Below are 21,432 nucleotides of genomic sequence, written 5' to 3'. Positions count from 1 at the left end.
CCTTGAGAAGAAAGACGTATCGGGGTGACTGAATAGTATGCCTGGTATTTTAGCCGACTGTCAGCAGGGTGCCGTCCTGGGAAGCAGTCCTGCCGTCGCTCGAACCATTTGCAGAAGCCTTATTGGGATTGCCTTTGGAGGTCCTCTCGAAAATCCACAGTGGGTGATGAATCACCATTGAAGGCAGTTGGATTCTATTTGGGACCATAAACCAAAGTCATTTAGAGCATGTGAGTGACCAGGCTGGGTGTTTCTATATCTGGTTAGAAACACGTATGTGCAAGAACCCATAAGATTGATTTCTTATTATTTCTTATTTATTTCTGCACAGTTCGTAAGTGGCTCTCCAGGCTGCTTTCAAGGAGGAAGCCTCTAAGTGTCGATTTGTCCCAGTGCCCTTGTCATTTGGGACCGTCTGCTGGGGAGGACACTGCTGGGCAGCCCTCCCGGGACATGTTTCTAAAGCATACATTTTTCACCTCTGCTACTTTTTTTTTTTTTTTTTTTTTGCCGTACGCGGGCCTCTCACTGTTGTGGCCTCTCCCGTTGCGGAGCACAGGCTCCGGACGCGCAGGCTCAGTGGCCATGGCTCACGGGCCCAGCCGCTCCGCGGCATGTGGGATCTTCCCGGACCGGGGCACGAACCCGCGTCCCCTGCATCGGCAGGCGGACTCTCAACCACTGCGCCACCAGGGAAGCCCACCTCTGCTACTTTTAAACCTTTCTGCGTCAGTTCTCCTGAGCCCATTCCCCCCTTCCCCAAATAGCATATAAAACACATTTTCCGTGATTATTCTTTACCTTTCAGTCAGAGAACTTACCAGTTAATAGAGTTGATCATTCTGAGAGTTCTTGTCGTTGACCCACCCCATCACTGGTGAAAGGGCCAAAGGAGATGGAAGAAGATCAGCAAGACCACAGATTATCCTGAAAAAGATGAACCTATGGCCCAGATAACCTCTGACAAAGGTTAACGAGGCGTGTGCGTGTGTGTGCGCACACGCTTGCTTTTTCCTTCTGCTAGTATTGTAAATTTGAGTTCTTCATTTTGAGGGGCGGGGGGTCATTCCTCAGCAACACTTAATGCACACAGTGTTTGGACTTCCCGTGCTGTGGGGCAGGTACCAGAACACAGATCAGGAACCTTCAGTCTGGTACCCAAGAACTTACTCTTTGCAAAGGTTTGAAAGGATGCTCCCCAGCAGTGAGAATGCCTCAACTTAGGCATCTGTGCTTTAGCGTGCGACTGACTTTGAAACTTCGGAGCTCTGGGTAGGAAATGTGGGCTAATCAATCATTCCTGTGTTACGTTTGAATGTAGGAAATCTCTGAAGTTCTACATCTGCCTAAATTGGATAATTATTTGTAATTTTCGATGTTTTTTTGTGATAAATTATACACAGTGAGAAACGATGATTTTAACCTTTTTTGAGTGTACAGTTCACTGGCATTCAGTACATTCGCGATGTTGTGCAGTCATCACCACTGTCCACTCTCATAGATTTATTGTTCCAAACAGAAGCTCTGTACATTAACAGTAACTCTCCCTTCTCCCCTGCTCCAGCCCTGAACAGAAGAGTAACCACTACTCTACTTTCTGTCTATAGAAATTTACCTATTCTAGGTGCCTAACGTAAGTGTCATCGTACAGTGTTCGTGACCAGCTTATTTCACTAAGCATGTTTTCAAGGTTCGTTCATGTTACATGTGTCAGAACCTTTCCTTTTTAAGGCTGAATAATATTTCATCGTATGAATAAGCCCACGTTTTGTTTATCCGTTCCTCTGTTCATCGACACTTGGATTGTTTCCATTTCTTGTCTATTACGAAAAGTGCGGCTACAAACATGGGTGTACAAGTATCTGTTTGAGTCCTTGCTTTCAGTTCTTTGTGGTATATATACCTATGAGGGGAATTGCTGGAACTTGCTTTTTATTTATTTTGAAATAATATTAGTCTTAAAGAAAAGCTGCAGAAAGATTACAAAGTTTGGTTATATGCTTCATGCAGCTTCCGCTAATGGTAACATATTATAAAACCACGGTGTAATTGTCAAAACCAAGAAGTTAACATTGGTACCGTAATATTATCTAAACTACAGACTCTATTTGGATTTCACCAGTTTTTCCACCAACATCCTTTTTCTGGTCCAGCCTCCCACATGGCCGTTACCTGTCATGTCTCTTTAGTCTCCTCCAATCTGTGCCAATTCTTCAGTCTTTCACTCATTCATGACCTTGACATTTTGAAAGAGTACCAGTCAGTTGTTCTGTACAGTGTCCCTCCATTTGGATTTGACTGGTGTTTTCTCCTGATTAGTTTGAGGTTACACATTTTTGGCAAGAATCCCACAGAAGTCATGTGGCCTCAGTGTATCATGTCGGGGGTGCGTGATACCAGTGTTTTATTACTTGGTGATGTAACCTTGATCACTTGGTTAAGGTCATGTTTGCCAGGTTTCTCCACCGTAAAGTTACTGTTTTTCTCTATATTGGGGGAAGTACTTTGAGACCATGCAAATACCCTCGTTCTCCTCCAACTTTTGCCCCTTTATTTTTACCATGTATCAGTGGATCTTTCTTGCAACCATTTGATTTTTCCCTCATGATTTTTTTTTCTGGTTTCCCATGATAATAACCATCTTAGTTAACATTTATTGGAGCACTTACTGTGTGCTAAGGGCTTTTTAAAAATGATTTTTTATTGAAGTATAGTTGATTTACAATGTTGTATTACTTTCAGGTGTACAGCAAAGTGATTCAGTTTCATATATATATTTTTTCTTTTTCAGATTCTTTTCCCATATAGGTTATTACAAAATATTGAGTATAGTTCCCTGTGCTATACAGTAGCTCCTTGTTTTTTTATCCATTTTATATATAGTAGTATGTATACATTATTCCCAAATTCCTAATTTATCCCTCCCCCTACCCCACCCTTTCCCCTTTGGTAACCATAAGTTTGTTTTCTATGTCTATGAGTCTTTTTCTGTTTTGTAAATAAGTTCATTTGTATCATTTTTTTAGATTCCACATATAAGTGATATCACATGGTATTTGCCTTTCTCTGTCTGACTTACTAATGCATGAAAAGCAAAGAAGCCCATCAGTTTTCTTATTGCAGTTTCTATATACAAGACTTTGGGAAATGATTCATCAAAACTATTTTGGACTGACTTGGTACCTTCTTGATCACTAGAATTAGATAATAATTTCAATTTTGATAATTCTGAAGATTTTGATAACACTGTATTACAACTGAGTACTTTTTCCTGAAAAAAATTTAAGACCCTCTTAAACACAATCTAACCCTTTCCCAGTGAATGATGTAATGTTACATAGATCAGATCAGCCAGTATGAAATTGTTGCGAAAAGTATGTTCATGCTGTCGGTTGTGATTCTTTAGTAATTTGCTTTTTGTTGAGGTGATAGAGGGTTTTCATTCTTCATGGCATCAAAAGGGAATAGGTGTTGGAGCTGCCGCCCAGGCATTTGGTTCCTCCTGTCCTTTCAGCTGGTCCCACCAGTGCTGGAATGAGACTCCGGTTAGAATGGCACTGGGGGAGGCTTTCAACAGCTGCTCAGCAAGTGACCTCCCACAAGTGACTCCATCAGTCCTGGGCTCCCGTGGGAGGGCTGGGATGCAGAGGTCAGCTGACAGATGTTCATTGTATCCCCACAGGGCCTGTGGTACTAAGTCACTGCACTGGGGGAACTTATCAAGACACATTTCCTGTTTCCCAGGAGCTCAGATTTTGATATGGAAGTGTGATAAGAGCGATGTCTAATCAACGGGCACGCATAAGGAAAGAGCTGAGTGCATGAAGCAGGGGAAGTTAACTTGGAGTGGTGCCCGGCGGAGGATGTGCTGGGTTAGCTAGAAGGGGATAGTGGGGGAGCTGTGCTTTAGAGGAAAAGAAGAGTCGTGTTTTGAGTTGGAGAAGCATGAATGTTGATGCGTTGGAGGGAAACCCCAAGCAGGTCACTTTACTTTATGCAGGAGGGCAGGTTCCATCTGATGTCCATTTCCTTCTCCGCTGGAGACGGTGCAGAGAGCAGGCTGGTAGCCAGCGACATGACACAGCTTTGAGGGGAGCCAGTGAACCTGACCTCACGGGCAGGTGGGCCACCCCACTCTGCTCTTTCAGCTCACAGAATCCCCCTGATCAAAGATGCTTTTAATTGGGAAAGAGCTATCAACACTTGTACAGATTTCTAAGGGTCAAGAATCCCTAGGAAGTATCCTTTTTCTTTTTTTCCTCAGCAAATAGAAGAATTTTAACCAAAGCGTGTATAATTACGTAGCTATCTTCTTGTGCCCTTGCTAATCTTTTGAGCTCAGCAGCAATAGATCCATGTAAATGGGTCCATGTAAATTGCATCTATGTCTCTTCTTTGCCTTCATTTGAAGAGAAGTCTAAATTTTTCTTTGTATTTAGAAAACAAAAAGCTTTGTTTTTATTTTTGCATTGGACCCATTTTTAAAACCACAGTGTACACACTCAAGAGAAGTTCCGTATGCCTTAAGTATAATGTGGTTGGTTCAAGTTACACTTTAAATGTAATATAATTTGGATTTCTCTCTTTATATTGGGAAACATATTAGTAGGTTCTTTTTTTTTGCGGTATGTGGGCCTCTCACTGCTGTGGCCTCTCCCGTTGCGGAGCACAGGCTCCAGACGCGCAGGCTTAGCGGCCATGGCTCACAGGCCCAGCCGCTCCGCGGCATGTGGGATCTTCCCGGACCGGGGCACGAACCCGTGTCCCCTGCATCGGCAGGCGGACTCTCAACCACTGCGCCACCAGGGAAGCCCGGTTCTTAATCATTATTCTGACATTTTGTAAACCTTTAGAAATTCTGTGACTCCAGGGTTTCCTTTTCCATGAAGAGAACTTGTGTTCTTCTTGGAGATTTAACAGCCGCTCTGAAACAACGTCTTATATTTAATAAGATTTTCATTACTTTTACAGACTATACTCCAGTAAATATACTGATTGATATACGATAGCTCAGATCATACGGTTCTCAAGAAATTAACAAGGACGAATGGAACATTCAGAGGGGGAATAATGAATCACAAAACGCCTTACTCATAAAATTAAGTAACCCTCCATAAATGTAAATGAACAAAATGATAATGGCTCAGCATCTTGTATTTTCCAAGTGCTTAGAGCAACCTTGTAAATGAGCAGGGACCTTAAAAGGCAGAGGGGAGAGAGACTGCTAAATAGTGACACTGATGGCAACTTTCATTTACCCTGATTCAGTTGGAAGAATTAATTAGTTTGTTCTCCAGGCCACAAAATGAAAATGGTATGACACTTTACTCAGCTTCAGGAAAGGTCTAATGCAGACATACATTCAGTCCTGGGATTTTGTTTTAGGTTAGCTGGTTTTAAGCAACTGATGAAAAGGCTGGTGTTTCCATTGAGCTCCTTTTGGTCATTGTCTTAAGAGCTCAAGAGCATCCTTTAAAATTGTCATCTTCCGTTTTTGTCAAAAAGGTAAAAAGTTGTTGAAGGATCTAGATTTGAATTTGCTCTGTTGCTTTCTAGCTATGTGGTCTTGGGGAGTTGTAAGCCCCTCTAACCCTCAGAATCCTCATCAATGCACAGGAAACCTGATAAATAATGTGTGCTCAGGTGATTAGCCCCGTGCCTGCCCCAACTGAGGGGCCTCACTGATGCGTGCTCAATCTAAAATATGTGCTGAGAAAAAGAAAAGCGTGCTCCCCCAGCTCCAGGAGCCTGCGGGCACTCTTCTTCTATCCCTGACCACGCAGCTGAGCAAAAGAAAAAGGGTATATGTCAGAAGCATGGGGAGCTGCAGGCTAGCGAGGGGCGTGACTCTGGCAGAAGAGGCAGGAGCAAAGTCTAGGATACCTGCACCTCAGAATCGCCTGATTTCCACGAGTGGGGGCCAGAGAAGGCTCAGAGTGGAGGCCCAGTAATTTATCTTCTGGGTTTCCCCCCTGAGTAATGCATGCACACCATTGGTGTGGTAAGACACGAAGAACGGTGGCCAAGAGCAAGCTGCAGAGGTGCCAGTTGAATCACCCAGTCCTCTGAGTATATTGGGATCTGAAGGAAGAAAAGGGAACCAGCTTGGCCTCAACCCTTCCACACCCAACACCCTCTTTTATTCTAAGTGTATTATAACATCTTCTTTTCCCTCCTGAAATGAAAAATATACCCTGCTAACATCATACAGAGTGAAGTAAGTCAGAAAGAGAAAGACAAATACCGTATGCTGACACATATATGGAATCTAAGAAAAAAAAAAAAAGGTCATGAAGAACCTAGGGGTAAGACGGGAATAAAGACACAGACCTACTAGAGAATGGACTTGGGGACCTGGGGAGGGGGAAGGGTAAGCTGTGACAAAGTGAGAGAGTGGCATGGACATATATATACTACCAAATGTAGAATAGATAGCTAGTGGGAAGCAGCCGCATAGCACAGGGAGGTCAGCTCCGTGCTCTGTGACCACCTAGAGGGGTGGGATAGGGAGGGTGGGAGGGGGGAGACGCAAGAGGGAAGAGATATGGGGATATATGTATATGTATAACTGATTCACTCTGTTATACAGCAGAAACTAACACACCATTGTAAAGCAATTATACTCCAATAAAGATGTTTAAAAAATGTATTCAATTGCAAGTTTAATCTAAATAAAATCAAAGAGAAATGCGATTATCACACACACACAAAGAATGATTCTCTAATTATAATATGAAAGAGAAGTAAAAGGAAAATACTTTGCTATAAGGTAATAGATATTTTGTGTATATGTGGTCCAGAAATACTGTATCATACCCATGAACCACACTAGAAGGCATCATGGTGTCTCATTCCTCCTTACAGTGAATATGTTTGTATTTAAGAAGAATAGGGCTTCCCTGGTGGCGCAGTGGTTGAGGGTCCGCCTGCCGATGCAGGGGACACGGGTTCGTGCCCCGGTCCGGGAAGATCCCACATGCCGCGGAGCGGCTGGGCCCGTGAGCCATGGCCGCTGAGCCTGCGCGTCCGGAGCCTGTGCTCCACAACGGGAGAGGCCACAACAGTGAGAGGCCCACGTACAGCAAAAAAAAAAAAGAAGAAGAAGAAGAAAACATTGAGCCGAATCTGGTCAGCCCTTTTTACTTATAATTGACATTAAAGAAAGAGAAGCTAAATAAAAAGGTGCCTACGTGTAGACACACAGATCTACCCCATTGGCATTACTGTGACAGCTTCAAATACAGACTGGTTTGGGTATGTTGTACTGGAGACCCAGATCCTCTGCGTGGCATTGACTTTGCTGCCATGATTTTTCTGAAGTGATAACAGCTTATTGGTGAAATTCCCAATAACATGTCCCTTGATTTACATGGCAATTATGTTCCTGGAAAACTCAATGTATATTCAGACTGTGCCAAAGAGGCAGGTTCTGTGAACCCACCTGAGAGCTTGGCGGGGCATGTGAAGGTCTGTGGGGAGTGGACAGTGCTGCCCTGTGCAGGACGGTCACACACATCTCAAGGCGTCTGGCATCCCTGGTCCTCAGCCACGGGTTGGGGCAGCACCCACCAACTTTGGGAACTGAAAGTGCACCAGAATGCTTTCTTTATACCACAGCCTTAAAAGGATACAAGAATAAAGGTGGGAACAAGTTTGAGGGGTAAATTTAGCTGTCTTTAGAAAACGGATTCTTCAAGAACTGAGAATTGCCAATATTCCTGTGGGTTTCTTTGGCCACCCTTTGTTTTTAAAATAAAACCTCCTTTAAAACAAAAGCTACTTTTCCTTGCTTTTCTGATCACACATTGCCTTTATGACTCTTCAGGCTCCAGTGTTATGCTAATTATTATTCCAAAATTCTCTCTTTTTCTGGTAGCATTATTTCCCTTTCTGTCACCTTTCATATGTGCCGTTACGTGTCCTTCTGTGACTTTAAAGCCTATGAGAACTTTATTGTAATTTCCTTATACTTACCTGTCTATCCTAACCAGTATTTTATAACAGATGCTAGTTTGATCTAGGTGATTTTCAGGGCTGGGATATGACTGAGGGTAAATATTCATTATTTCTTGGTGTGATTTGGGGGGTTGAAGCCATCTGTAACAGCCTCCATGTCACCTGGTTATGACATTCTAACTCTTTTTTCAAAGCGGTACTCAAGGTGAGGAGCCATCACCGGACCTGCCCTGTGGATGCCGTGGTCTCACACAGGGCCATGCCCTCCTGGGACCCCTAGACTCCCAGGAACCCCTCCAAAGTGCCCAAGATCCCAGCTCCAAGGGTCTAAGACAGCGTAGCCTGGCCGTGTGTCTTTTAAAACATCCCACATGAGCCTGGTGGGCACCCGTGGGCACTGCCAGTGTTGCCAGCCGGGCACACTTGACAGCCTCGGTGTCCTTACCTGTACCTGTCAGGGCTGTGCCTGCTTCTCCAGATGGTCCTGACAGTAGATGTCCTGCTGGTCAAAGCAAAAAAGAAAGAAAGAAAGCTGTGGAATCCTCCCTCTTTTATTGTTACCTGCTTACGGGGTGCTTAGGAGGTTTCGATCGTCAAGGGTCCAAAACAAAAAGTGACATTACCTACACAAGTACAACTCGGAACCGTAAAAAGCATAACGCTTCACCTAGCACAGAAGGTTGAGAAATGAAAAAAGCCAGTGTTCGTGAGACTGAGGTGTTCTGTTTTCTCTTTTCCAGCTGACCTCCCAGCATCCTTATGCCGAAGTTTTCATCGGCCAGCCACACGTCTGGACTGTTGACCTCGACAATCAGGAGGGGGTGGAGGACGCCGTGAAAGCAATTTTAAGTCAGAAGGTTATATCTTTTATTCCATTTTCCCCCATTTGTGATGTGAACGGGATCATGTGGAAAGCATCACAGGCCCTTCGTTCAAGTAATTAGAATGGTTCCATGTCAGCTTGACTCTGAAATTTAGAAAATGGCCCAGCTGTAGGACTGGCCTGGGGATTTTTGTGGATGTTCTGTGAAATGGAATTAGAGCTGGTGTCCAGATGCGTGCATGGATTCCACAGACCCTTTCGACATGGCTCCTGGGTCCCAGACACAGCAGTAGAAACTTGAATTCTGCTTGTGTCAGTGACCTCATTATGTAGCTCTCCCAAAGATCAGAAAAGATAGACCCGCTCCCCTGCAAAAAAAAAAAAAAAAAAAAGTGAGAAGGAAAAGGACTAATTAAGGAAATAAATACTGGAAAATGTTTTTTATAGCATCTGTTTATTTGGCTTTTCTACCTAAACATCTTATAAAATTTTGTGTAAGTAACTAACATCTCTGGACTCTCCAGAACAATTCAGCAGACATGTATTAAGTACCTACTGTATTCAGACCGCCCTCTGAACCACTGTCAGGGACGCTCACTTCCATAAGCATAAACGAGGCTGGCTCCCTGCCTGTAGGAAACTTACCACCCTGTAGGGGATGGGTCAAGTTATCCTCTCTCCCAACCCCGGGACTGCCTTGGATTCTACCAGTAAACCCTGCCCTCCGTCCTCCTCCTATCAGAGCAGCGATTACTCTGTTATAATTTTTTAAGAGAAGCAGTATAGGTGTGGTTATAAGGACAGGCTAGAATCAGACAGCTTGGGTTGGGGTCCAGCAGTGTCCCCTCGGGCAGTTACTTAACCTCTGAGGCTCAGTTTCCTCATCCCTGATGTAGGCTAATTTCACCTACTTTACAGGTACTTGAGAGGATCCAATGAGATAATGAATATAAAGTGCTTAAGTGCAGTGTCGATCTCATAATAAATGTCTAGTCAGGAGTATTAAGTCAGTATTGCATATATAATAATGTGACATTCTTTTTTACTGACGTATAGTTGATTTACAGTGTTGTGTTAGTTTCCAGTGTACAGCAAAGTGATTCCGTTATACATGTATATACATTCTTTTACATATTCTTTTTCTATTATGGTTTATTACAGGATATTGAATATAGTTTCCTGTACTATACAGTAGGACCTTGTTGTTTATCCATCCTATAGATAATAGCTTGCATCTGCTAATCCCAAACTCCCAATCCAACCCTCTCCTGCCCTCTCACCCCCTTGGCAACCACAAATCTGTCCTCTATATCTGTGAGTCTGTTTCTGTTTCGTAGATAAGCTCATTTGTGTCATATTTTAGATTCCACAAATAAGTGATATCATATATGTCTTTGACTTGCTTCACTTAGTATGATAATCTCTAGGTCCATTCGTGTAGCTGCAAATGGTATTATTTCATTTTTTATGGCTGAGTAATATTCCATTGTGTGTGTGTGTGTGTGTGTGTGTGTGTACATACATACACGCCACATTTTCTTTATCCATTCATCTGTCGATGGACTGTTGTTTCCATGTCTTGGCTAATGTAATACTATAACGTTCTTACTTTTGTTAGTGATAGTCTGGATTTCCATTAGACCGTAAGCAGCATGGGCAGGAACGATACCTGTCTCACTGCTGTGTTCTCAGGACCCAGCATAGCGATGTACCTAATAGATGGTGGGAGGCATGGAGGGAGCGAGGCATAGATGTATGCACACTGAGGCAGAGTATGTTCAGTGCCAAGACCAACATGCCAGAGATGGAGGAGTGTCTGTCTTCTCTGCTTCTTTTTTTTTTTTATTGAAGTATAGTTGATTTACAATGTTGTGTTAGTTTCTGGTGTACAACAAAAATGATTCCGATATGTATATATATGTGTGTATATATATGAGTATATATATATACTTTTTCATATTCTTTTCCATTATGGTTTAATTACAGGATATTGAATATAGTTCCCTGTGCTATACAGTAGGTCCTTGTTGTTTATCTGCTTTATACACGGTAGTTTGTATCTGCTCATCCCAAAGTCTTAATTTATCCCTCCCCGCTCCTTTCCCCCCTGGTAACCGTAAGTTTCTCTTCTATTTCTGTCTTCTCTGCTCCTTATAAGGACGTCTGGAGAATGCAGCATTGAGTTAAGTCTCAGAGCATGAGTAGGAATCTGCAAAGTTAAACAGAGAAGTGAGCCCAGAAAGACATGAGTTAGAGGAACAGTGAGAGTCAAGGGGGAGAGGCTAGAAAGGCATGTATCCGAGGAGGAGTTGCCAGTTGGCCCATGTAAAGGGCTGCCTTTCCCCTTTGGGGAATAAAGTGAGGCCCTCCCAACTGCCAGTTTCAGCTACGGACCACATCTCCTGGGGAACAGGAGTACTCCAGCGTGTCACCCATGTCCCTTTAGAGCAGGTCTAGTTATTGAGCTTTGAGGTAGCTGCTCAGAGCTTCCCATCAGCGACGTGTACGATCTCATCCCAGTCTCAAGTTTAGGGCAGAAGCCCCCCAGACCTCTGGTGGCCAAGCCAAGAGATGAAGTGCTGAGTGGGTGTGGTGCTGCTGGCCACCTCAAGCACCTGCTGCATGTCTGCAGCTTCCCACCAGAGGATCCTTCTTGCAGAGCTCGAAGGCTCTTCTTTCTTCAGTCTCAGAGTCCTCTAGGGTATTAGCTTCTAAAGCTGCCATAACAGAGAACCACAAAGTGGTGGTTGAAACAACAGAAATTTATTCTCTTACAGTTCTGGAGGCTGCAATTAAAATTCAGATGTCAGCATCTGAAATTAAGATGTCGGCAGGGCCATGCTCCCTCTGACGCCTCTCATGGAGGGTCCTTCCTCGGCTCTTCCACCTTCTGGTGGCCCCAGGTATTCCTTGTTTTGCAGCTGCAGCACTTTCATCTCTGTCTCTGCTGTCATATGGTGTTCTCCGTGTGTGTGTGTGTCTATCTGTTTTCTCCACTTCTCATAGAGACATCAGTCATGTTGCATTAGGGCCCACCCTAAATCACTATGACCTCTTCTTATCTTGATTCCATCTGCAAAGACCTTATTTCCAAATAGGATCCCATTCACAGGTACTGGGTGTTAGGACTTCAACATATCTTTTGGGGGTGGGGGACAGAGTTCAACCCACAACACTTAGTTAAGTGTGCATTCTTTTGAAGAGGAGTAATTTGAAAGCTAATGTAGAGGCAGAAAATCTTGGATCACAGAGTCCAAAACTTTTTAGATAATAGATCCCTTTTGTCAAACAAAAATCTCGTGGGAATGCCTGACATGTAAAGCGCTAAGTGGGTGCTGAGTTCTATCCACTTCTACATGAGGCTCTGTTCACTTCATGGAACATCTACTGCTCCTCTTTTTAAAACCCTGACCAACCCTTTCCCTAAAACCATTTAAGGCCACTTAAGGGGGCATAAAAAGTAATTATAATAGTAGGTCATATGTAGGGAGAAGCTCTTTTTATACCTCCAGACGGTACGTGGGCCTCTCACTGTTGTGGCCTCTCCCATTGCGGAGCACAGGCTCCGGATGCGCAGGCTCAGCGGCCATGGCTCACGGGCCCAGCCGCTCTGCGGCATGTGGGATCTTCCCGGACCGGGGCACGAACGCGTGTCCGCTGCATCGGCAGGCGGACTCTCAACCACTGCGCCACCAGGGGAGCCCTCTCTCTGTACATCTTTATGAGCCTTGTCTCATTTAATCCTTCTGCAGATAAGAAAATTAAGGTTTAAAGAAAATTAAGTAATTTACATAAAATCGCACAACTAGTAAGTAGTAGAACCTGGATTGAAACTAGTATTTTTGACTAGTTTATTAAGAAAAAATTTAAAAAGAAAAACATCATTAAATGAAGTAAAGGGAAGACGAGAGTGAGAGAGAAAGTAAGGAATGAGATTAATACAAAGACTATTAACATTATAATCCTTATGCTTGTTATAAATGGGTCAGAAATTTGGTGCCAAGCTTTCTCATATTTAATTACAAGATTTTAAATTACATGACACTCAAAAAAGCAAGAAAACATGACCCATCATTAAGAGAGGACACCATCAATAAAACCAGAGATGGCTCAGATGTTGGGATTACCATACAGCAAATTTTAAATGCTGAGATAAATGTATTAAAAGGTTTGTTGGGGACTTCCCTGGTGGTCCAGTGGCTAAGACTCTGTGCTCCCAATACAGGGGACCTGGGTTCGATTCCCTGGTCAGGGAACTAGATCCCACGTGCATGCCGCAACTAAGGAGCCCATGTGCTGCAACTAAGGAGCCCACGAGCTGCAACTTAGGAACCTGTCTGCCACAACTACGACCCCATGCAGCCAAATTAATTAATTAATTTTTTTAAAAAAAAGCTTTGATGAAAAAGATAGACAACATATGTGAATAGATGAGGGATTTCAGCAGAGAGATGGGAACTTTTTTAAAAGCCAAATGAAAAAATGCTAGAACTGAGAAGTACAGTATCAGAAATTAACTCTTTCAGTGGGCTGATCAGCAGATTATACACAGCAGACGAAAATAATCAGTGAACTTTAAAGACTTATCAATAGAAATTATTGAAATCAGAGGAAAAAGAACAAGATAAAAAAGAGCATATGAGATCTCTGGAACAATATTCAAGCAGCCTAATTTATGTGTAATTAGAACCTCAGAGGAGAGAATGGCTGGAAGAAATATTTGTGAAAAGATAATGGCTAAGAATTTTCTAAAATTAATGAATAACATTAACCTGCAGATTGTGGGAGCTCAGTGAAGGCCAAGCAGGATAAATATGGAGAAAAACACACTTAGATACATCATAGCTGAACTGCCAAAAACGAAAGATGAGGAAAATAATCTTGAAAGCAGCCAGAGAAAATTTTATTACATTCAGGGGAATAACAGCATGAAAGACCACCAACTTCCCATCAGAAATAATGGAGACCATAAAAGGGTCTGCAGGAGCCAGAGTGTGTAGGGCCTCCAAATAGACCACAAGAGGGATTCTGGATTTTATTCTGAGTATGATGGGTAGTTTTGAGCAGGGGAATGACATGACCTATTTTACATTTGAAATCATCAAGAGAAATTCCAGGAAACGTCTGACTTAAAATTCTCTGCTTAGTAGATAGAGGAGATAAGACTCAACCCCTGAACTTCTGGTACCTTCTAAGACCATCTGTCATTGAAAGATGCCAAGCCACCTGTCAGGTGGGACCATGCAGAGGTTAACTGGTATCAGAGAGCAGTTCCCTGTAGAAGTCGTACTCTGACTTAGAACGCTGAGTAATACTAGAGACAGGAAATCCCACTGGAAGGGAGGTGAAGAGGAGAAAACGGAGGAAAAGATGGGGGGTAGGGAACGTTTCCAAGGCCAGCAGGGACTGCATGGTGCAGCCTGCAGGCATCCTTCCTATGGCCATATGAGTAACAGTCCTTTGTCCACCAGCAAGATGACCAAGCACATTCCCCCCTGCTTCTCCATAACTGACCCCACTTGGGATTCTCAGTGACTGGTGTGGTTTCAACATTCCCTTCCATTCATCCCCCAAAAGACCTTGACTTGTTCCTGAAGTTCTACAGAAAACTGTCACACACACACACACACACACACACACACACACACACACACACACACACACACACACACACACAATCTGTGCAGCAGATCCAACATCAGAGGCTAGCCAGTGCTCAGTATTCCTAAAGCCAGGGCTCTGGGGAGCTTTCCCACACAGAGGGCCCTGCTTCTGTACACAGCAGGGCTAGTGGAACTCATGGCAGAGGTGGCTTAAGAATACAAGTTCTTTCTTTCTTTTTTTTTTTTTTTGCTTTTCCTTTATAGGAAAATTAGCTTCTTATCTTTTAAAACAGTGAACTGGCCACAAAGCAGTTAATGAGTCACATCCCCTTTGGTTAAACTGGCTTTGGTTAGTAGGACACAGGAAGAGCCCTTTTTCTGTGTTTATTGCATAAGCCCTTTGAATGAATGCACTTTCATTTCTAATGGATACCCTTTAGAATATGTTGTAGGAATGACCCTTGAGTATTCAGTATGCTTCCCACCATATAACTGGATCTGTCGGTCGCATGACAGATGGCCCACCGATGTTTATTTACCTCACTCTAGAAATCCTACTTATCCCCAAATGAGCCCAATATGGAAGTCCTCTATTGTACATTTTTTGTTGTTCTTATTCGTTCATATCTTTTTCCACAAACATGGGAAGAGGCATATCTCTAGACAGTTGGAGAAAGCTTCTGGAATCACTCACAAGGTGATTAAATAAATATTCTTTAAAAGAAAAAGTCTACATTTGGTGGAAAGGACTGTGGTTGGGTTAGAGAAGGCACAGCAAGTGCAAAAGCTTGAGATGAGAAGATGCAAGCTTGAAAGATGTTAAGTCAGTTAAAGCATTTTGAGCTCTTCTGAGATAAATGATCTAGGAACAAAAGGACCTCAGCTCATGCAGAATAGTCCTACCCTGATATTACAGCACTTATGGCTCAGCCTCTTACGGCTCTCTCTGGATGGATGTGGGCAGGGATGGCTGAGTTACAGCCTGTGTGATGTGTCATCTAATTGTGCATTCAAAGACATGTTATGAAATTACTAATCATGGTTGAAGAAGATTTCAAATGTAATGTGTGAATCAACATACACGGAAAACGGGAGAAGCTGCCTTGAGGACAGCTACTTGGCTGCCCCCAGAAGGGTGTCTTCTCCGTCAATTGTCCCATTTTCAGCAGGCCTCAACTCACAGATGTTTTGTCCAGGTCTCCACCCTGTAGATTTGAGATAGGCGAGTGTAGACTTAAGAGGGAGGTGGTGAATGTGCTGATAAGTGCTACTGGGCTTTCTGAAGCTGTAACAAACTGGATTGCTGGCCATATTCTCCCAAGTGAAATTTCCATTTCAGATTAATAATGCCAGCCGGCTGCTCCTGAAGACGCAGGCGTCATAGTGTCGGCACAGGCACTGCAGAGCTCCAACCTGCATTTCTTCCCCTTCCGTCAGGTGTCACAGTATTGATCAGATTGCCTCCCCTACCCCAGTGAAGCACCTTCTACGTTGCTTGCTACCCTCAAGTAAAGGCTAGGCTCCTTAGAGTAGAAACCACAAGTCTTGTGTGGAAATCCAGTGAACCTCTTACTAGCCTGTCTCACCAGTTTCCATGATCCTAGTTCTGTCCTCCTGCTGTCCTTCTTTCATGTCTAATCTCCCACTAATGCTCCCCCCTGGAACGTCTTCTGCATCTTTGCCCTCCTCAGTCTTGGCTTGCTGGAGTCATAGCTGACCTTAAAAGCCCAGCATGAGCAGGCGTTGGCTTTGACCCTCTAGCTTCCTGGGACCCTCTAGCTGAACTCTCTGGGACACTTCATCACTCTGTTTTTGCACCATGAGTTCTTTTGGGAACGTGCTCACCTACTAATGCAAAACAAAGCTTTTGTCACTGTCACGGTCCTTAAACCACTCATCATGCGCCTTTCTCAGGGCAGGGAGCATGCATTCATTCACCAGATGTTTGCTGGTTCCAACGTGTGCCGCCCCACTCAGCACCGGGATGTAGATGACCCAGCAGCCATGGACCCTGCCCCATGGAGCTTACCTTCTAACAAGTGACACTCTCCACCTTTTGTTGAGTGCCTACTCTGTGTTAGACACTGAACTAAGCGCTTTTTTCCCCCCCGTCACCTTTACCACACGTTCCAAGAAATGGGTTTTTCTTATCACCATTTTACCCATGAAGGATCTGAGGCTCAGAGGTGGTAGATAATTTGCTCAGGGTCCCACAGCTGATAAGGAGCAGAATGAGGTTGTGAAGCCAGGTCTGCTGACTTCCAAGTTCATAGTCTTAGCCCCTTACAAGGATCCCTGCAGGTGTTGGCACCTGAGTGTGAGTGAATCAATGGAGAACTGGGTAAGTGTTGCATGTCCTGTGTCTTCCTCTTTCATGATACCGTGTTCTGTTTCTGCAGATTGAGCCGTACATGCCGTATGAATTCACGTGCGAGGGGATGCTACAGAGAATCAACGCTTTCATCGAGAAACAGGTAAGGCTCTTCAGAAGTCCATCTGTCCTTGCTGTGTCCTACCTCCTGCTACCCCAGAGGACTCTCATGAACAGTTAAGAGTTTACCATGTTTCTGTGCTTATTTTCCTGATTTGGAGGACTCTACAGGCTAGAGAATGGCTTCTTGAAATTCTAAATTATGCACTGTCAAGGTCACTCCAAGGAGTCAGTCTGTCCTTAGGGTAAAAATGTTCTTTATGATGGTGGAAGGTCAAATGGAAACTTAAGGGAGAGACTGGATGGTTAAGATGAAAACGTCCTTCCCCATCAGACCTGTGCCCTGCCTGGGTTCTAGGGGCCTTACAAGGATTTGGGTCGGGAGGGAACAGAGAGATGGCTCAATATCTCTTTGGTAATTGCAAATATGTTCGGACTCTTCAGTGATTTTCAAACGTTTTTAAAAATAGGACCCGTTTTCAAATGAAACTTCACGTGAAATCCAAGTATATAAAACAGATAAAAGCAGAAGTTCACTTCCAAAGCAGCGGAGGGTTCCAAGGGTCCCACCACCCCGAACAGAGTTGGGAAACTATGTCTTGTGCTCGTAGAAGTAAAGGCCAAAAGTGTCATTGCTGTCGTTTTCAAACATTTTCATTCCGTAGGCTTCAAAAGCAACACAGAGCCAGAAATAGGCAGACTGAGCACCCCCGTGGGTAGGGGAATATGAACTCCTTGACCAGATGTCAGAAATAAGGGGCTCCTCTTAAAAGACAAAGCAGAGTGTCTTGGGGCAGTCATGAGATCTTGACACAATAGGGGGTGAGGACTCTGAAGGCTGAAAGTAGAAATGGCATGTTGAAAGTGGAAGTAGTTGCAGACTGCAGGCCAAGGCAGGTTTCAAAGGACAGATTTGAGGCCACAGACCGTGGTGAGCAGCAGACGACCCTGAGTGCAGCCGCTGGACGGGCCGAGCCAGAGGCAGAGGCTTCAGGGTGCCAGGTTTGATGTTCTGAATTTTTGTGAGTGGCAAGAAGGGAGTGCAGTGCAGCCAGCCGCCTGGGTTCCAGCCCCTCCGCCAAGACTGTCTGGTTGTATGACTGGGATGTGTTAGTTTCCTCCCCTGCAAACTGAGGATAAAAATAGAACCTCGTGGGGCTGACGGGAGGATTAAATGAGCCTAGTACATGTGAAGTGCTCAGAACAGGGCTAACACATACTGCTCAGTAAAGACACACTAGTGATGTTACTATATTATACATTAGTGTATTATATTCTTGTGTATTATTATATAACATAATATATTCTACAGTGTTAGACTTTACCACAAGAGCTGAGCATTTGAATCACTATCTCAGTCACTCTTCACATGACACCCAACTTAAGAATGACAGTATCATCATCCTAACTTGAGCAGCCCTTTACGTCCAGACTTTATGCCAACACGTCCCAATGCATCATCTCATTTACCCTCACAGTAATCCTGGGAGGTGGCAGTCATCACCCCGTTCTCTGGATAATGGGAACAGAGAGTCTTAGTCGCAGGGCTTAGTCTTGGAATCAGGGTTTGACGCTGGTTTGGTCTGAGCCCAGGCCTGCACCAGCAGCATTGCTGTGGGCCCGGGTGCTGGCACCTGTCCCAGAGCTATACTTCCCATCTTCTTTGATCTCAAGGAGCTGCTGGCCCTTCCTGAAGGTGCAGACAGGGCGGCCGTGGCCTCTGACAGTGAGATTTAACACATCACAGCTTTAACTACCCTCCAAGGAGTCCAGGATCCTACTAGGATCCCTGCAGCTGCGTACGGAACCAACTTCTGCCTTTCCTGTCTCTGCTTCCTCTCAGGGAAAATGGTTACTCACCACCAGGTGTAAAAAGGCTTTTTAAACTTTATATTAGAGTCTAGTTGATTTAGAATGTTGTGTACAACCTAAATCAATCAGGTGTACAGCAGAATGATTTCGTTTTACATGTACATATATCCATTCTTTTTCAGATTCTTTTCCCATGTAGGTTATTATAGAATATTGAGTAGAGTTCCCTGTGCTATACAGGAGGTCCTTGTTGATTATCTATTTTATATATAGTAGTGTGTGTATGTTAATCCCAAACTCCTAACTTATCCCTTCGCCACCCCTTCCCCTTTGGTAACCGTAAGTTTGTTTCCTATGTCTGTGAGTCTGTTTCTGTTTTGTAAATAAGTTCATCTGTATCATTTTTTTAGACTCCACATGGAAGTGCTGTCATATGATACTTGAAAAGACTCTTTATCACATTTATTTGAAGACTGTCTTTCTTTCTTCCCTAAGATTCTTGAGTCCCAGCCAGTCCTTAGAAGTTCTCATGTGGCCTGTTCTCTGTGAATCTATTACTAGGTTTCCTTTCAAACAGGAAGATCCCGTTCCCCAAATAGACCTTGTCAAATACTCTGGGATTCAGGGCCACACCTAGCTTGTTCCCCTTGACATCCAAGTGCCTAGCCCTCTGCCTGGCACAGAGTAGGTGCACAAAAGCCGAAGACATGAATAAATGAATGAGAAGGGGAGTGAGTGTGTGTGCTTGTTTTCCCTATGTGCCAAGAACCAGGAGCCTCATCTTGGCCCTTATGATTTGGAGAGCATCTTTTTTTTTTTTTTGCCGTACGCAGGCCTCTCACTGTTGTGGCCTCTCCCGTTGCGGAGCACAGGCTCCGGACGTGCAGGCTCAGCGGCCATGGCTCACGGGCCCAGCCGCTCTGCGGCATGTGGGATCTTCCCGGACCGGGGTACGAACCCGTGTCCCCTGCATCGGCAGGTGGACTCTCAACCACTGCGCCACCGGGGAAGCACGCTGCGGGAGATGAGTCCTAAAGGCAAAGTCGTGGTACAGAGAGGTCGCGATGCAAAGGCCTGGGGGTGAAAAAGAGAAATGGTGGTGAATTATTGGAAGCTTGGCTGTGACTGAAGAGAGAGATGATGTGAGAGAAGAGGTTGGAGGAGGAGACACATCATGAAAAGATGCTGAGGCTCAGCTGAAGAATTCAGAATTTGTTTCTGGGACAAGAAGCTAAAGAAAGGTTTTAACCCAGGAATAGGGCAGTGATGCTCTCAGATTGGTGCTTTAGAAAAGTCATTCTAGGAATCTTGTGTTTGGGGCATTTCTTACTCAACATTCTCTCAGTGCTGCTAAATGAGCAATAAAGGGGCCTATTTTGAGTTTATCCCAGGCCTCTGGGGAGGGTTTTGTCAGAGCCATAATGTTCCCCCAAACCAGAGGGAAATTAGGAAGCCAAGACCCCACTGGTTCACAGATTGGGTCTTCTGCCTCTAACGATTAGCCCCAGGCTCTAGTGTTTTAGAGCTTGGGGTGTTCATTATTTTTGCAGCCAAAAGAATATCTTCAAAGAGCAGTGAGAGGAGAGAGCAGAGCGGTGTTCCTGGTATGAACAGGAAAGCCTCAAGCTCCGAAGGGGTGGTGGGAGCATAAGCTTCCCATCTCTTAAACTGTAGGAGCATCGCAGCCCTAATTAGGCTGATCTCTGCCTTCAGAGTCCTCCATGCGATCTGCTAGGGGAATAAGGAAGCTTTTATCCCAGAACCCTTTCAAGGTTGTCCATCATACTCACCCCAGGCAACAGGAGCCAGAGGAAGCCAATTGACAGCAATTGAGAAAAGCCCCAGGTTTCAACATATACTCTGTACAGAGTGGTCGATAGCAGCTTGACCTACCCTACCAGCCTAGGCAGCACCAATGGGAACAAATCCTGGCTTTAGGAAAGCCACTTGCTTCTTCGCTTAATGCCCTCTCTCCCTTTACTGTACTAAAAATGTTGATTTGGATTGCACACTCTTTATTTATTTTTGTAATAAATGTATTTCTTTATTTATGGCTGCACTGGGGCTTCGTTGCTGTGCACGGGCTTTCTCTAGTTGCGGCGAGCAGGGGCTACTCTTCGTTGTGGTGCACGGGCTTTTCACTGCAGTGGTTTCTCTTGTTGCAGAGCACAGGCTCTAGGCACGCAGGCTTCAGTAGTTGTGTCACGTGGGCTCAGTAGTTGTGGCGCACGGGCTTAGTTGCTCCGCAGCATGTGGGATCTTCCTGGACCAGGGCTCGAACCCGTGTCCCCTGCATTGGCAGGTGGATTCTTAACCACTGCTCCACCAGGGAAGCCTTGCATGCTGTTTTATATCAGCTCTCCAAAAGAGGCACTTGCTCCAGCAGCAGGAGTGTGTGCCAAGAAGAAAAATCCTTGTAATCTAAGATCAGGAGCACTCTTCTTCCCTAACCTGGGTGTGTCCAGGCCTGTTAAGGTTCTCCTTGTGCATTTCTTGGGAAAGACTTAGGTATTTGCCTCAGGCTGGAGAGTAGAGCAAGTTCTTGGCGATGTTGAGATTGATTTCTGAAAACCATGCACATGCTCTTCAGCCCTATTTTCTACTTTCTGTAAAGACCCTGCAAATACTCTACAAGACGACTGTGCTCATATCATTTTGCAAGGAGCTGTGTCATTTATGTGAAAAGCACTCTGGAGATACGGAGGGGAGAAAAGCGTTAGCTCCAAGAGCCTCAGTGGAATCAGCTTCAGCTCCTGGGAAATCCGGCTCATCGGGGCCCATCCCGAACTCCATGGGGCATGTTCGAG

General features: G+C 44.5%; 1 protein-coding gene across 4 annotated transcripts in view; it reads left to right on the top strand.

Moving 5' to 3' along the window:
* MGAT5 (alpha-1,6-mannosylglycoprotein 6-beta-N-acetylglucosaminyltransferase) overlaps nt 1–21,432 on the top strand; it is a 367,372-nt gene that overhangs the window by 327,507 nt on the left and 18,433 nt on the right. For all 4 annotated transcript variants that reach the window (XM_067742121.1, XM_067742120.1, XM_067742119.1 and 1 more), the window contains exons 15-16: nt 8,697–8,813; nt 16,782–16,856. In XM_067742121.1, the coding sequence (XP_067598222.1) occupies nt 8,697–8,813; nt 16,782–16,856 (192 nt within the window). The remainder of the gene's footprint in view (nt 1–8,696; nt 8,814–16,781; nt 16,857–21,432) is intronic.

Source organism: Pseudorca crassidens, chromosome 6, assembly GCF_039906515.1.
Source record: "Pseudorca crassidens isolate mPseCra1 chromosome 6, mPseCra1.hap1, whole genome shotgun sequence".
Taxonomy (NCBI): domain Eukaryota; kingdom Metazoa; phylum Chordata; class Mammalia; order Artiodactyla; family Delphinidae; genus Pseudorca; species Pseudorca crassidens.
The sequence above is the reverse complement of the archived record's forward strand: the minus strand, read 5'-3'. Positions and strand labels throughout refer to the sequence as shown.